Genomic DNA, 18,680 nt, shown 5'->3' on the forward strand with positions numbered 1-18,680 from the left:
ACATACACTTTGATCCAAGGGATTGAGTTGACTGCATAGTTTATATTTATTCATCACTATTTTTAGGAAAATTACCAATGTATTGTTTTACACTAACAAGCACCTGTTGGTGTAAAAGTATTTCTTGTCCAAACTTTATTATGGTTTTTTTTTTTTTTTTTTACATTCAGAAAACTTTAATTTTAGTAAAACAGAACTTACACTTATTTTCTTTATACATCATTTGTGCGAGTGAAATACAATTAATTCTGAGTAACTTTGAGAGAAACATTTCCTTAGTCATATCAGAATTATTATTAAAGAAATTTTAGTTTCTGTAAATTAATCAAAAACATATCATCATTAAAAACAAGCAGAGTTAGATTAAATATACAACCTGCTTTTCAATAATGAAAATAAACATAGTATATTACCTGTGGGAAAGCTTTGAAAGTCTTAAAATTTTTATAACAGTACCATACTTCAATCATAAAGTAAAAGTTTTCACATAGATGAAGTGTCAGTACTAACCTGATGTCTCCATAGATGTGTTACCTTGTTCAAGGTCTTCTATAATAAAAGCCTCTTCTCCAAAATCCAAATCTTGAGTTTCAATGTTTTCAATAATCTGTTGTGTTTTTGGGCCACAGTTCTTGTGTAACAACAAGTTTTCACAGGATGTGAGAGGTTGTAAAGATTGTAGTTCTCTCTGTCCAGCAGTCACTGAAGAATGCATACTTTTATGCTGAATTCCAGGAGAGGGTTGTATTTGTTCACCAAAACTAGGCTGCCTAATGGTTTCTGGAGAAGTAGATGTCATGGCTGAAGAATTCTCTGAACATTGTTGGCTAGAAGTTGGTATTGGACTAAGTTTCTGAGCACCAGTACTTTTAAATGGTTCATAACCTGAGATAGAAGGGTTATTTGCTGTCCTTGAATGTGATTTCAAAGAGAAAAAGGAAAGATTGGGGGATTTTAATCCTGAAGTGACAGATGAGGAATCCTTTTTATGATTAGTGTTACAAAGTGAAGACAGATGCAAAGAAAGGGATTTAGGCATCTGTTTGCTTTTGTTCTTCAAAATCTCTAGTTCCTTCTGTTTGCTAAGCACTTCAGACCTATCAATAAAATCAATAATTTGAAATGCCAAGCATGCATTTTGATAAATTAAAAATTCAATTTCTAAAAAAATTAGTCAATACCAGAATGGCATTACAAAATGAGTTACCTCATCTCTATATTCAATTATGAAAACAAACTAAACCCTTAATCATACTATTTTAGGATGTTTTTTTACACATTTTTAGTATTGTTTCACTGGAGGAAGTGTAGATTTCATGTCATAAGCAAGGACTTAACATCTGGAATTTTCTTAAAAGTTTAGTTAAATAAATTATTTTAATATATAAAAGTATGATTTACATAAAAGTAGGTCATTGAGGTTGTTGGCTGATTGAGTAAGCCAGCTACATCAGTCCTGTAAGTTTTGAATTTGTATTTTCAAATAAAAAAAAAAAACAACAAGATATACTGTAAATAAAAAAATGAACAAATAAATAAATGCTTATCTTCATTTGAAAGTTTAAACCTATTAGTAGCTTGTGAAATCATGTAAGCATGGAACATCTATATGATCAAATAAGATACTTTTATTATTATTAATGGACTGGTCTTTGTATTATTTTTTTAACAAAATATTACAAAAGAACTCACAAAAAAACAATAAAAAAACATTACAAAATTAAGAATTAAACTGTATATTATCAACAACCAAATTAATAGAAGGCAATGAAAACTTCAGTATATAATCTACATGTAATAACAGTCTACCTCTCCTATGAAGAAAGGAGATAATTACAAAATTAGAGCTTACTAATAAATCCATAGTTTAGTAAATTGAATGAATTAAAATAATTGTAAAACTGAAACACTAAGATCAATGTATGTGAAATCCAAAATGAAGAATGTGTCACCTATATACATCTGCCATTAACATGGTGAAGCTGGTTTAACCTTAATTACACTATGCAGCACAAATTTTGTTCCTGGATAGTATGTTATTTCTTAATAGCTTATGTTGTGAAAGTACAAAAAATGGCCATTATTCCTTTCAAACTTTGCTTCTGTGACATGGATAATGAAATTTAGAAATTAACTTATTTACTACGTAAAAACGGGCAATTTTGCACATTCTCATTCACATAAGGTCTGAACACAACAACATATGAATCAGGATTTTCATGTATTTAAAATAAAGTTATTCAGAAATGTGTAGAAATGAGTAGTTTTTTGAGATTTGTAACTGTAATGTAAATAACTTTCACATATCAGCCCCCAAATACACTGCTGGCAAAAATCTTAAGGCCAACGAACGTAAAGAACAAATATGCATCTTGCGTTGTTAGACTCAATCACTTATTTGAGTAGAGCTTCAAAAGATGAAGATAATAAAAGGGAAAATAAAAAACTTTTTTAGCATTTAATAGGGGAAAATGTGAACACTATGAAATAAGCTTAAATACTAGCTGGTCAAAAGTTTAAGACCATACCAGAAAGAAGTCCTAAACAGGGTAGGAAATGCCCAACAAGATGTCTCAGTAGTGAGTTGCATGGCCGTCATTATGAACAACTTCAAACATTCGCTTTGGCATAGTCGATATAAGCGTTTGCAGAAGGCTGGCTGGAATGTTATTCCAAGTGGTGAAGATGGCTTCATGAAGATTATGCCCTGTTTGGAATTGACATCCCTTTCTATAGACTTCTCTTGCCATTCACCCTCAAACATTTTCAATGGGGTTCAGTTCAAACGAACACGCTGGATGGTCCAAAAGAATCACGTTATTCGACATGAAAAAGTCCTTTTTCCTGCAGGAATTGTGGATTGCAGCATTGTCCTGCAGAAAGATCCAGTCATTTCCACACAAGCGAGGGCCTTCAGTCAATAAGTATGCTCTCTCCAACATGCCAATGTAGGCAGCTGCTATTTGACGCCTCTGTATAACTGGAAGCTCCATTGTTCCATGCAAGGAGAAAGCACCCCAGATCATGATGGAACCTCATCCACTGTGTCGTGGAGAAAATGTCTCCGATGAATATTCTTATCGTGCCAGTAATGTTGGAAGCCGTCTAGACCATCCTAGTTAAATTTTTGCTCATCAGAGAACAAAACCTCCTTCCACTTTTCTACGTTCCATGTTTGGTGCTTCTCAGCAAAGTTTAACTGAGCTGTTTCATGGTGTGGAAGGAGGTGTGGCCTTTGAAGACGTTTACGGTTTTTAAAACCTTTCTCTCAGATATGCAGTCTTATTGTTCTTGAGCTGCATTCGGTGTCTGTGAGGGCCTTAATCTGGTTCGACAATTGGCTGGTGTCTTGCTGAACAACCTGTCGAATCCTTCTGCTCAGTGCCGGCGAAATTTTCTTAGGCCAACCACTTGAAATTCTTGTTCCGTATTTGTCAGGGTCTTTTAAGAAATTTGCAACAGCAGTTTTACTACACCCAATCTCACCAGCGATGACACGTTGAGAGAGACCTTGCTTTTGCAGCTCAACAATTCTGCCACATTCAAACTCTGTCAACTTTTTATCCTTTGCAATGTTTTTTCCCAATGTAACACAGGAGATGTTAGTGGAAGATGTTGACAACACTAATGCTTGAACACAAATGACTAAATTTCGTTATGTGTTTACCAATTGATGGTTCATTTCAGTATGGTCTGAAACTTTTGACCAGCTGGTATTTAGGCTAATTTCATAGTGTTCACATTTTCTTTATTAAATGCTAAAATAGTTTTTTTATGTTTATTTTCCCTTTTTCTATTTTCATCTTTCGAAGCTTTACTCAAATAAGTGGTTGAGCCTAACAACGCAAAATGCATATTTTTTCTTTATGTTCATTGGCCTTAAGATTTTTGCCAGCAGTGTATTTGGGGGCTGATATGTGAAAGTTATTTACATTACAGTTACAAATTTCAAAAAACTACTCATTTCTACACATTTTTGAATAACTTTATTTTAAATACATGTAAATCCTGTAAAGCTCTTTGGTGAAGATGTTCAAGGTCCAGTATAATCTTGGTGGAAGTTTTTACCTTGCTTCTCTGTATATGCTCCCACGTTCTACTTGAATTTATCAAGATGAGCATCAAGGATATGTACTTTCAGGGACATTCTGCAGCCCATTTTGCCATTGTTTTTCACCAGATCCTCAACCAGTTCCACATAATTTTTAGCCTTGTGTTTGCCAAAGAAGCCCTGAACCACTGCAACAAAGCTGATCCAAGATTTTTTTTCTCCCTTCCTACTGAGCTTCTTGAGGAATTCTGTGCACTCCAGGATCTTATTTATCTGTGGTCCAATGAAGACACCAGCTTTAACCTTTGCCTCAGACAGCTTAGGAAAGAACTAAGCAAATCAGTATAAATAGTGCAGTTGGAGTACTGCTTAGCTTCTATGTGATCCAATGCAAGAGAAATGGCATACAGTTCTGTAATGAACACAGAAGAAGCAAAGATGATTCTGCAAGCAACCATCAAACTACAACAAACCATGGCAGAGCCCACAGAGTCACCTGATTTTGACCAATCCGTATAGATAGAAATGGAAAAATTGTTCAAAAGATATTCAGTAAATAAGAGACAGTACTTCCAATCGGGAGTATCTGCATTTCTTAGATGACTTAAAGAAAGGTCACATTTGGGGACTGTAATAAGCCATGGTGGGATAGGGTGACCAGTGGATACTGCAATGCTATCCAAGGACAGACCCAATTCATCCAACTGTGCCTGGATACAAAGGCCAAAAGGAGCAACGGCAGATTGCCTGTTCTGAAAAAGTATGGCCCACCAAGGAAAGAAAACACAACCCCAGGTGAGATGCTTTGTTAAGGAACGAACTTTTGAAGCATATAGTAAAGACAATTGCAAACGGCAAAGGTACAAAGAAAGATCATGAGACTCTATGTACAAGCTCTGAACTGGGTAGGTGCAGAAAGCCCCAGTGCAGAGCCAAAGTCCTTGATGATGAATGGGGTCCAGCATCTTTAAGGCTGAGGGTCTGGCAGAGCCATAGACCAGTGATCCATAGTTGAGTTTTGATCAAATAAGAGCACGATATACCTTTAACATAAAACATTGATCCACTCCCCAAGTGGTGATAGACAGAACACGGAGGATGTTCAGTGCTCTTGTGCATTTCATCTGTAGCTGCTTTATGTGTGGTATAAAGATCAGCTTACAGTTAAAGATAAGCCCCAAGAACTTGGTCTCAGGCAGCACAACTTCACCAACACAGAGTTCAGGATCAGGGTGAATACCCCAGCATTGGCAGCAAAAGTGCATGCAAATGGTTTTAGAGAGAGAGAAATTAAAGCCGTTTGCTGTGGTCCACTTCAGTTCATGACTGAGGGCAGTTTGTAGCTGCCGCTCAATATTTGTCATGTTCGACGACTTACATGAGATGTGAAAGTCATCGACATAAAGCCCATTTGCAACAGTGAGAGGGAGTTGTTCAGTGATAGTATTAATCTTTACACTGAAAAGTGTGACCCTCAAAACACATCCCTTAGGTACTCCAAGTTACTGTAGAAAATAATGGGAAAGTGTCAAACCCACACAAACTTGGAATCCCCCGTCCATTAAAAATTTTTTAATAAAAATGGGCAAATGGCCACGTAACCCACATTTATGGAGGTCTCACAAAATGCCATACCTCCATGTTGTGTCATAAGCCTTCTCAATGTCAAAGAATATTGATATTGTTTGAGAAAGGCTTCTCTGATTGATGTTTCAAGTCAAATCAGGTGATCCAAGGTGGAGCGCTGTCGTCGGAAACCCACACTGGATGGGTGAGAGGAACCAAACAAGACGAGCATGAACCATCCTCTCTAAGGTCTTACAGAGACAGCTCGTCAAAGCAATTGGATGGTAGTTTTGAAGGAATTCTGGGATCTTTCCCAGTCTTAGGGAAAGGGAGGACAATAGCCTGGCACCAGGCATCAGGAAAAACATTCTCCTGCCAGATCCAATTAAAAAACAATGAGAAGAATATCAAGAGAACAGATGGTGCAGCATGTCATAGTGTACATCATATGGTCCAACTGATGTACTGCCAAACCGATGAAGGGCCAGTTTCAATTCCACCAGTGTAAATGGACAATCATAGTCAAAGAGACAATCAGCTCATAAAGAAAGAGGTGATTGCTCTGCCTGAGTCTTGGTGGCTAAGAAGGTGGAGGAAGAAAAAGAAGTGCTAGATACCTGGCAAAAGCTTTCACCGAGAGTATCTGTGATGCTCCGAATATCAGCCACTTTCTGGCAATCACAGAGAAAGATTGAGAGGAGAACAGAATTGTATTGCCCACTGACCTTTCGATTCTTGTTCCTTGGGAATTGGTGATAGGAGATATGCCAGTTGTGAACTTAATCCAAGATTCCTTCTGGCTTTCTGCTGGAAAGTAGTGGTGTGAAAGTGTGGGATATCTACAGAGTGTATCCCAGGCCTGGTTTTGAGCCTTCTGTGCCATGTGGCAGGCAAGATTTCTTCATGGAGGAGGATATAGTGGAAAACATGTTGAGGTTTTAGAAATACATTGAGCAGCTGCTCGTATAATACAGTCAGTTACTGCTGCCACACAGTTGTATATTGATGGCTGACAAATGATGGCAGGATCAAGTTCTGCAAGAGCAGTGAAAGTGGGTCAGTCTGCCTGATCCAGCTTCCACCGGGGCACACGAGTTGGGTGGTATCAACCATGGGTAATCTCCCTCAAAATTATAGGAAAATGATCACTGCCTCATGGATTATTATCAACCCTCCATGAAAAATGGACAAATAATGAAGGGGAGCAAACTGAGAGATCAATTGCAGAAAAGGACTGACTAGGTGCATGAAAATAAGTAGAAGAACCAACATTGAAAAGAGAAAAGTTGTGATCAATAACAGCACTTCCCCAGAGGGGATGATGCCCATTAAAATCCCCCAGAATTAAAAAGGGAGACGGCAACTGTTCAATGAGAGCATCAAGGTCTGATTGATCATATATCTCTCCAGGTGACAGGTAGAGAGAACAAACAGTGATGGTATGACCCAAGGAAACACAGATGGATACAGCCTCCAAGAGTGTGTTGAGTGACAAAAATAGGGTGGGCACATGCTGATCAACCAATCGTGCCACCCCTCCATGTACTCGTTCATCACACAGCCTGTCATTTCTGTACAACGAAAAGTGCCAAAAGGTGACTGTATTAGCAGGTTTCAGAAATGTTTCCTGTGAGCAATCAGTGTTTTGATGTCATCCAGATTAGAACATAAACCTTGACAGTATCATTGTATTAAGGTGGCCATTTTTAATGACGTGTAGACGAATTGGCGGGAGAACCTTTCTGTTGAAGACCACGCTTTTTTTCTTTACTGTCTTTATTCGAGGGAGGTCTATCAACCTCCATGGATCCTGCCCTGGGTTGATTGGGCAGGTCTTTGTTGTTGAAAGGGGATACCAGTGACTGAGGATGCAAACGAATGATTGTTTTGCATCTTGGGGTGGGAGAAAAAGATGTATCAGAAGAAATGTCTCTATTTGAAACCAAAGGATGTGGATCTTGGGGTTTGTTGGAATGTATGGGAGAAACAGAGATGGGTGTAGAAGTTGATTCATCAACGTTTTTAACCATGGAGGTCAAAAGGCTTTTCATTTGTTTTGAGAACGATTCTCTTGGAGGCACAGAGAGATCTGTCTGCACTCCCACTGCAGTTGTGGAACGAAGTGCAGCAGCATACGTTTGAGATGAAGTGGTTGACAGCAATTGTCGAGCCTCAAGATAAGTAATGTTATGAATCGTTTTCAAATGCTGCACCTATTTTTCTTCCAACCATTTAGGGCAAGAATGAAAGTACGATGGGTAAGAGTTATTGCAATTGACACAATATGGGTCTGTTTCACACTCATACGCATCATGGTCCTTGCCACCACAATGAGCGCATGTCAGGGAACCATGGCATAATGGCTCTGAGTGACCGAACCTCTGACACTGGAAACAACGGAGAGGGTTTTAAATGTATGGCCATACTCTGCAATTAAGATAACTTGCCTTGATGGTGGCAGGTGCAAGTGGTGATGTAAATGTGAGAACGAGGATTGGTTGGGAAAGTAACTCCATCTTTGCGAGTAGAGATACACCTTACTGCAGAAACTCCTTGAGTGGAGAAACCAGCAAGAATCTCTGACTCAGGGATGTTCTTCAAATCCCTCTCAACAATAACTCCTCATGATGAAATCAAAGTAGCATGAGGTGGAACCTCAATAGGTATATCCCCAATTGCCTCTGAATTCAAGAGGAGTTCAGTGTTGGGATGTGGATGTTTCAACCAATATGTCTCCAGATCGAAGCTTCTTTACTGACTTTGGAGAGCCAGCAAGTCCCTCTAGTCTCTTCTGAATAAAAAAGGGGGACATTTGCCCAAAAGGTTTCTCTGAAAGAGAATGTAGGATAAGAAAATGAGGTACAACAGGTGGTACACATTTTGAAGATTGCTGCTCAGAAACTTCAAGACATGGTTCTTTTCCTATTGACTGTTTTTTCACTATTTTATTTAAATTTTTTATTTGGAGGATCCACAGGAAATAAGGAAATTTTGATGACAATGACCCCACCCACCATGGAGCTCTATGACAGGATGCACTACAATGTCATGCAAGGACACTGCAGCAATGCCAGGGTTTTGTGAGCACTATTCCTAAACACCAGTATCAGACAATGTCCACAACACCTGTTGAGATCTTCCAAAACTGGTACTTGATTAACCCTAGCCCAAGTGGACCAGCCTATTGACCCAAGGGGGTCACCTCAAGGCTGCCCGTCTTCAGGAATTCAAGGTCAAAGTGTTGTGTTAGGGTTGAACCCCTCAACCAACTGGATCCTCTCCTCCTCTTCACGGGTAGCCATGCACGGCAAACACGTGGGTGGATGTATAGATCCCAGAGAAGGTAAATTGAAAAAATAGAACCTTCCCTGGGAGGTCCCCTCACCAAGTACAGGAATCCACACCAAGGGGGCTTAGGGAAGAAGTCTCGAAGGTACTTGAAGGCTGCATACTCCTCATCAAGAGCTGTGATAAATTGTTTCATAAGATCAATTTTATGTGCAATGGTGGGAACAACACTTTCTGGAGGTCCACGAGTGTCTCACACTTGACATTGTGCCTCCCCACAGAGAACTCGGTCCACTGTGGTCAATGCTTCCTGTTGTAGTGTGCTGCAATGTCCCTGTTGTCCCAAAGGCAAAGATAACAGGGAAACTTGGTAAAGTCTCCTTGGAGACCCATCAGGAATGCCATTATTTTGAAGTCTCCGATAACCTCCCAGCCATACTCATCATACTTCAAGGCTTTTAGCTAGGTCTTGACACTGTTGTATTCTTCTTTTAGGTGCACCGAATAAGCTAGGGAAAGAGATAGATACTTATTATTGTAATCGAGCAGTACATCTTTGAGGCTTCTGGATGAGCTATCAATGAAGAGGTGTCACTCATTCAGGTTACAGGTAATTCCAATTTCCTTGCACAGACTGGTTTGTTTGTTTTTTGAATTTCCCGCAAAGCTACTCAAGGGCTATATGTGCTAGCCATCCCTAATTTTGCAGTGTAAGACTAGAGGGAAGGCAGCTATTCATCACCACCCACCACTAACTCTTGGGCTACTCTGTTACCAATGAATAGTGGGATTGACCGTCACATTATAACGACCCCATGGCTGAAAGGGCGAGCATGTTTGGCGCAACAAGGATGCAAATCCGAGACCCTCAGATTACGAGTTGCACGCCTTAACACGCTTGGCCACTTCAGGCCTACACAGACTGGATACATTGTGGCAGAAACAGCCCATCTTGATGAGTGAAGCAGTTGGAAAAATGTCGGTGACACTTCCTCTGACTTGCAACATGCAAACTTTGATCTAACAAATCCCACTCCTTGAACCTAGATGCCAAAAGCTTGACATTCAACTTTGTTAGATCAAGATCTCTGATTAAGTCATTGAGGTTTCTTTGGTTGGGGTAGTATGGGTTCCTGTCACCAGCTGAACTTCTAAAATTATAATATGGATCTTCAATGTCTACCTCCTCTTCTGAATTCCTGCTTTCTCTTTGGCAGAGTGGATACAGGGAGCTCAGGGCAGTGTGACACTGGGGCAATGAATGATGGAAGGTCCAAATACACGATAGCAGATGCATTCTTGCCAGCCTGACATTTGGAAGGGCCCACCATGCAGAAGTAGCAATTGCTTGAGTGGTCAGTGGGTTCATGCCAAATTCTTGCAATGGCAAACTTCATGGCTCTCTTTTTTCCTCTGTACCATCCTGCAAAAGAGGAAAATAAAATTGTTATTATGAATAATAAATTTATTTCATCCACAACTAATGTGTAAGAGGTTTATGCAAAATATTTTGATATTTTTTTATACTATTTGAAATTTAAAAAAATAAAAATTAAAAGATACAAGTTTTGAAAGGTCTAAATGTTATATAATATAACATTTTACTATTCTAGCAAACAAAAATTGTCCGTTTTACCTTCTAGAGTTTTTTTTACAGTGCTCATAGGTAAAATGAAGTGCCTTGGGTTTGTCTTGATCCCTGAAATATGCCTTGTAGGCTTCACACATTTTAGTAGATGTTGTGACTGAGTACTTTTTTGCTCTTGTCTTGATAAATTGGCCACATACCTAGGAGAATGCATGCAGCTTCTTGATGCCATCTTTGATAAAATCAGATAGGTCTATGTTTTCATTTAGGCAGCTAGAACTAAAGTGGTGAGTGGTTAGCTCATATATATATATATATATATTACTAAGGAAAGTTCTGAAAATTCTTATAAAATCTAAACATTCTAAAAAATTCTTTTAAGTTTAAGAAAATTCTCTATCACCTACTCAGCACTGAATTTACCTGGAATATTCTCGAAAATGGGTAAATTTGAAAATTTCATTACCCAGATCATAAAAGCAAAGTTTGGAGAGAAAAATTGGTCTTTTCCACTTACTTTAGGCATAAGCAATTGGGAAATAACACTTTCTGCCCAGGAATAAGAAAAAGTAAAAATTTTGTTACATAGTGTTGTAATTCAATATTTTAACTTTTGTTATTTTCTTTTTTTTCCAGTTTTAGCAATAATAAAAGGAAACAATCAAGTTTAAATATGTAAAAAACTTTATTTGCATTTTTACCCATAAAAAACATACATTTCATGTAAATCTATGACCTACACATTATACCTAATAATGTATGGCATATATAATTAATAATATTTGATACTATAGTTTATTTTTATGTGAAATTAACATAAAAGTGGGCAATGTACAAAATATTTTAATGAATCAAATACTTATTGAATATTAATTTGTAGTTATTGTATTCAAACAATGCAAATAAATAAAAGAACTTCTCATTTATGGAAAAGAGAATATAATCAGTTATATATTAGATTTAACTTGATCTCAACCACAATGTTTTTAACATAACTTGACAAAGATGCATTTTTACTCAAAAAGACAACAAAAATTATTTTATGTAAACTTAAAAGCAATTTACTTCAACAGACTACACGTACCTGATTTCAAATAATTCTGTTAAACCTGGAAACTTTTGTAGATATGCTGGTTGTTTTTCAATAACCTCACAAATTTTTGACATCACTTCAAACAACATATCCTTAAGAACACTTACAGCACTGTGTAGTTTTTCCTTGTCTCTCTATGACAAGATAAATTATCAAATATTAATCAATAAACAGTAAACACAATGTTGAATGACACCCAGTAATTTATGATACCTATAATTAGTAGTGTTCAGTGCCATATCTCTTATTTCTTAATTATGCAAAATTTCTTATGCAAAATTGATAGAACTGTTTTTAAATGTACTTCAAAGAACTTTCCTAATGAACTAAAGAATTGGTGTAAATTTCATAACAGAACAAGATTCCTGGTTCAGAGAAAATTACTCTTAACTTCTCATAACTAGTAAGCATATTGAATTTCAAAATTCAAGTGAAGATTATAGGTAAACAATCCATAACTCAAAAAGTATTTTGAAATTAACAATTTGTCATTTATTTTGCTACTTTGCAAAGAAAGTTAAAAAAAACAATGTTTAAACTTGCATTGTCACACAGCTCTGAGGAGTTTACTTGTTCTATAAACAATGCAACTGCAGATTTGATTAGAATTTATATGCCCATTTCAAGGCATAGGTTTATACCTGCTAAGAAAAATATCATCCCTACAGAATATAATTAGCTATGTCTTGTTTTTCTTTTCAGTTTTTTCTGAGTTTGAGATTTTATCATAAGACCCATTTGTTCCTACCCTTTTGTGATGTTATATCGTATGCTCTGAACAATCACTAATGAAGAAAAGATCTAAAAATAGCTACATGAAAAGTTTAAAATGTTATTGGATAGAGCAAGTTATAACCTATTCACATAAATGTATATTGAATTTATGGCCATGGGTGAAAGTAACGAAATGGGGAAACTGCTGAGGTTGACAGTTCTGTTTTGTTTTTTAGCACAGAACTGCATAACAGGAAAACAAATCTTGCATTTTAGCATTATATGTCTGTAATCTCATTGCTGACCCACTAAGGGTCATAAAGCTATCCGATAAGAAGTCTGGAAGGTTTGGGAACTAACCACAGCCTTGAAAATGTTTTACAATTTTATTAAATGTCCTTTCAGTTCCTAAAGATGTTTTTGTATTAAACTGTATCTGTTTGAAAGCTATAAAATTTCTTCCACAAAAACTTATCTGGTATATTTAGTTAAATGGAAACAGTTAGAGAAAGTGATATAGAAAATATTTTAATGACTCAACATCTTATTTATTGAAAATTGTTAATTTACCATATTTTAACATCATAAACAATTTATTGTTTATGGAAAAGAAAATATAATTGGTTATTTAATAGACATAACTTGACATAAACCAGAATAATATCAGTACCTAACCTTACAAATGTAATGGTAAGTTAGGTTATAGGTTTCCAATTAATCTTTGTCAATTTTACATTATGCTTCATAGCTTAATTTGGTAACTATTACTATTGGCTAAAATACAGTATTATAAGAAATATGTTTAAAAAAATCAAGTTGAAACATGTTGGATATTAAAAATGTTATATTCTGATCAAAAAAAAAAAAAATGAAAAACATTTTTTACACCCAGAAATATATTTTAAATAGATATTACCTCTCTGTATAGTAACTATTTCTCTCACATGCCTGCCATTGAGAGTTTCCACACTAGCTTTGAACTACTTTCCACTTAAATCAGGTGTTATAATGTGAATTGCATTAGCACATGATATAATCATTATGAAGCAATAACTCCCACCAATAGGAGGTTGGCACATACTTCTTTGAATAGTAGAACCCCCATAAGCCTTTAGACTCAAAATGAACTTCATTATAGATTAGGGAAGAATAATGTGAACAAGTAGTGGAGTGAAGGCATGCAGAGGTATCTAACAGAAAGACATTAATTTCCACCTGCCTCTCTGCACAGAGTAGTTAAAATCCCACACTCCTGTGATGGTGAAGTTGGTGCAAACAAAAAAACCTAGAGAAGTTCCCTTCAGAAAAAGGGTCAGAAATGGAATGCACATGAAACATGACATTCAACAGCTAAGGCCTATTAGAAAAGCAACACTTGTGGGAGATTGCATCATTCTCAGGCAGAGTATGCTCTTAACCAAGGTGGAAGTATAAAAGAAGAAAGTCAAAATGAACCAATGTGTCACAAAAATGTGCAAAAAAACTGCAAGACCAATTAAGCTTTTATACATACCACAAAGACATGAGGTGTAGTGTGGCTAGGACAATTATCAAGCCATACAGTTTGGTAGAATTCTGCTGTTTAATTCACTCCCCATACACAAAGGAATTGGGACAAAGGTCCCTTTGTGTTTAGTCTCCATTCCAGGAAATTGGCATACAATGTTATGTTTTCTCTTATGAACAATACAGTTCCACTTCTCACAATGAACAGCTTTTGTTGCATTTTATTTGAATATATTATAATTTCATATTTTATTGTGAGAAGCTGTAGTATTCTATTTTGTGTATGACAGTTTCAGATCTCACCGTGAAAATCTGTTGTCTAGATTGTTGTTGTATGCATGACCACTTCAGACGTTATGATACTAAGACATCAGACAGGCATATAACTCTGCTCTTAATACATATATATATATATCATTAGTACCTGTCCACATCAACTCCTCTACTAATGTTCATCGAATTCTTTTTTCAGAATACCTTATTATGTTAAGACATGAACATCCATGTCCTTCTTCCCATTGCATTGTACTCTCCACTCTGATTTCTCTCTGAAGGGTTTACATAACTGGTGAGGAAATCTGTAAATCAATCAACTAAATAGCTAGAAAATGTAAATGGCAAGGGACTCCCATGCTTCATTTGAAAACTGTGGAGGAGGGATTCTAGAGTGGATGCTTGAACCAAAATAGCTTTAACTAATGAAAGTGTGATGGACTACCATGAAATCAATCATGGAAATCTTGAATGTGTAAGTCAGGAAAGCTGGTAGTCATTTCCCTTGTGTTGGATATTTTCCATAGTACAGTCTGGAATGGACATATGTACACACATCACTGTAGTGGACATGCAGAAAAACCCATCTCAACAGTAGGCACACAGGAATTAGAGTAAATTGATATTATCCCTGACTTGGTGTGGATTTAGAGAATTAAATATATCCTGTAAGGAAACAATGACTACCAAGTGAGTTCCAAGGAAGAGGTAAGACAATTATTAAAAGTGAATAAAGTAATAAATGAGATATTCAACCCATTGAAATTGGTGAAAAGTTTGAATAATCATGACTGAACATAGAAGAGGTTTAAATGGAGATAAAATCTCCAAATGATGAAGAATGCCTCTTGGGCATTATCCAATTTCCTGTCTGAAAGATTTCATTCAACTGTTTCCAAAAGAGTAAGGATAGAATAAGGTAAGGAATGAGCCTTATAAGAAGAGAAATGACAGAATCAGCAAGTGTCAACCTCTCTGGAAGAATAATCAACCCAAGTTAAGTGCTGAGCTCAATCTGTAACAGTGGACTAAAGATTCATGGATAAGGAGGGACAACACAGTAAGAAAGATGTATAAGCAGCACAAAATCATCCAAATGGGGGCACAAAAAAAGCAAGGGTTGGAACAATTGTTGTGGGCAAAAAAAGAAAAATGGGAGGAAAGCCAACCATGTAAAGGGAAGTAAAGAGCAGCAGGGAACACAAGTAAGTATGATATGTGGAAGAAAGAATAGTTAATAAACAAAACAGCAAGATTTTTGGAACAGAGTATGGGAGGCATATAAGGTATAGATGTTGGAAGAGCAATAACTTCAAGTCAGAAGTGTAAATAAAGTGGCTTTCAAGGAAAGGTGAGAGAACAAACAAGTGGCAAGGGATTCAAAACAGAATTTGAGTGAGAATCCTCCAATCAGTAAATGAACCAAAAAACAAACAAACAAACAAAAACAAAACAGAAAAAAGGCAGAAAGACAGGGAGAAAAAATATGAAACTACAGTGAAAAGGCAAAAAAAAGTGGCTAGCAAGGCTACATGATATTCCATCATGGTATAGATCAACAATATTTAGTCAGAAAGTCTGATAAAGAAGTCTGAATGATGGGAAACAGAAGAACAACCTGGAGCCAGAGAATGTCTGGGAATCCAATGGTGATAGAAACATCACTTTTAGAATGCTTGCCCTCAGTCTTTTATACCCCACTTGAATTCCTTAGGCAAATTCTAATGTTATAAATTTGGTAATTGAAAAGGTTGTTTGGGTTGAAAAATACAATAGGATTTTATTAGACCTGATGGAACTGGATATTCAAAGACCTTCTGTTACTTAGAATACCTAAAAATAGTGGATAACGAGACCTTATAAAACTAACATAGACAAAGCAAGACCCTTTTCAAATAACCAATATGACAGATACTTTTGGATAAAGAGGGTTTAAATTCCTTTTAATACACCAATGATGATAAATATTCTACTTCTGTTGATAAAAGATCCTGGTTGGCCTACGGAGAGATTTAGTTAAATACAGAGACATATTAGAAGTTAAACCTTTATGTCAGGCAACGGACCACGTAACTTCCAAATTTGGAAAATTGAGTTTCCAAACATTTAGGTACAGAATGTCTAATCATTGTTATCTCAACAAACTCACAATAAGGAAGAGACAGTGATGGACATTCCTGCAGATACTGATGACGTACAAATGGCACCTGATCTGGCCAATAAAGTGTAACCAAGAGAATTGGACAAATGTAGAATGAGCCACAGTCAGAACCTGGGGCGATAGCTAAATCGGAGGAAAGGCATGTAAATGTAAACCTGTTCAGACCTGACTGAATGCACCTACTGTTTATGGTTGATGATGATAACAACTGCAGTAGAAAATTCCAATGAGTCGAAAAGGCACTGACTGTGTGAAACCCAAACTGAGAGCAAATGCAAACCTTGTGGTGTAGCATTCATTGGGTTGAGACAAGTGATCTGCAATTAAATTCATTATGCCTGAAATACAACATGTTAAAAAGGTCGATACAATGGGGATGAGCCCAGTAGAGAAGATCCTACTGAAACATAAGTCACGAAAATGTATGCCTCCTTGACAAGAAATCCAAGATACAACAGTGGAATTGTCAGAATATTTCATGACAACTTTTCCCTTAAAGAGAGACAGACCTTGAACTGTTGCCCAATGTATGGAAAGAAGTTCGAGAACAGTGACATGGAGAGTAGACTTGTCTTCTGTTCAAGTACCCTGAAACTCCAGACCTTGAAGATAAGTTCTCCCATCCCTGAAGAGATGAGTTTGTGAATAGATAGATCTCTGGATAAGGTGGTGGAATGGATACACTAACAGTAGTGTTTCTCCAATCCAACCACCATTCCCAATCAGCAATGTTGCTCCTGAGTAATGACAGAGAATGATCCAATGGATCAGAATGTATGAGTTATTGGTTGTGCAGTGACCACTGAATGTGCTCGTCTCAAAGGAATGAGAGTCTTGAGGAATGCATACACACCCAAAATAGAGAAACCCATCTGTCTCTTTCCATGGCTTGAAGCCTGAAGTGGGTTTGATTGAGTACAACTTAAGTGAATAATAAAAAACACATTCAAATTGACAATATACTGTGTCAGCAAAAAATAGATTTCTCTAATCTAATAAGAAAGCCCATTTTTGTGGCTTCTGAAAGGAGAATGTGAGAGTGTTGTTCTACTAATTGTTGAGATAGAGCCAGTCATCTCTATAATGATGTGTGCACAGGTCCAAAGAATGCAGGTGATGAGGAAAAGCTCAAAGATCTCTGCAGAATACATAAGGTGCTGATGCAAGACCAAAATGAACAGCCCAGAACTGTAGCACCTGACCCTTGTGCATAAACCTGAGAAAACTCTGAGAAGATTCTGCTATGGAAAATTAAGTTAAGTGTCATTAACATCACACTTGATCATCTAGAACCCTGGTGTGAAGTGAAGATGATCTAAAAATTGGTTGAGTCGAGAATGATCAGTGATGCCAATCTCCTGTCTTCTTTGGTACCACAAATAAAGAAAAATAAAATCCTGGAGGAATGGGATCAATCCTATCCACTGCATTTTTGACTAATAACTCTCTTACAGTATGGGAATGTACCACTACTCCTCTTGAATCTGTTGGAAGTGAAAAGTCAACAGACTAAGCAGATAATAATGAAGGTCATGTAAACTGAATAAACAACTCTGAAGCCAGATCATGGAGTATCCATGGATGCCTGATGAAAGAACTCCAGATGTCCAGGAAGTGATGTGATCAAGCTCACACTGCTCCTTCACCCTAGAGATGGTCACCAATGCAGTTGATATCTGTCTGTCTGAGCCAAAAACCCTCAAGAAAATGGATGGACTCTATTATGGAAACCAAAGAAGATTGTCAGGAAACACTAAGAGCCAATACTCCCAAATTAAAGCAGAAAAACAAGAAGCCCATGATGATAAAGAAAAATGTAAATGGGCAGTATTGATTCAAGATTCTAATGCCTCTGGTACACCAGCACATAACAAGGGACAGAGAAAAGAAGCTTCCTGTAACTCCTTGAGGGAAGAAAAGAGTAAATGATCCTTTCCTAACAAAGCATCTCTGTCCAATAACTTCCAAAAACAAACTAGCCAGGAAACCAAAGAAAGAATGAAAGAAAACAATCTGACTTAGGTTGACAGTAGCAAAATCCTAACACATTCTCATATTGCTGAAGGGAACTTTGATAGGCTTCATACAAAAGCTGTATTGAAAATAAATACCTCAGGGCAGTCTTCAGACAAATACAAGAAAACTGTCATCTGTTTAGAGTGATCACAGTTTCGAATCAAGATCCCCACAGATCCACAAAAGGGGATCCCCATCCATTGAGAATCTAAATAGTCTTCCTCCTGGCAGAAATAAGCCAAAGTACATTGATTCAATTCATAATATAGAAGCAAATATCAGGATGAAGAGCAATATCAGGAGGAAAAACCAAGTTGTCACTTACTGTCATTTCTAGTAATAAGGAAGAAGTAGAGTCAAATGCAATGAGGAAGACCCTCACAAACCCAAGTAACCAACTGAAGGGAAGGGGTTGGTGGTGGCT

The 18,680-nt window shown here is 37.0% G+C and overlaps 1 protein-coding gene across 8 annotated transcripts in view; it reads right to left on the reverse strand.

The window, feature by feature from the left end:
* Positions 1-18,680, reverse strand: part of LOC143256667 (recQ-like DNA helicase BLM) — a 103,905-nt gene that overhangs the window by 66,147 nt on the left and 19,078 nt on the right. For all 8 annotated transcript variants that reach the window (XM_076514224.1, XM_076514213.1, XM_076514203.1 and 5 more), the window contains 2 exons: positions 11,578-11,720; positions 511-1,097 (listed from right to left, as the gene is read on the reverse strand). In XM_076514224.1, the coding sequence (XP_076370339.1) occupies positions 511-1,097; positions 11,578-11,720 (730 nt within the window). The remainder of the gene's footprint in view (positions 1-510; positions 1,098-11,577; positions 11,721-18,680) is intronic.

The sequence above is a fragment of the Tachypleus tridentatus genome, chromosome 1 (assembly GCF_004210375.1).
Source record: "Tachypleus tridentatus isolate NWPU-2018 chromosome 1, ASM421037v1, whole genome shotgun sequence".
Lineage (NCBI taxonomy): Eukaryota > Metazoa > Arthropoda > Merostomata > Xiphosura > Limulidae > Tachypleus > Tachypleus tridentatus.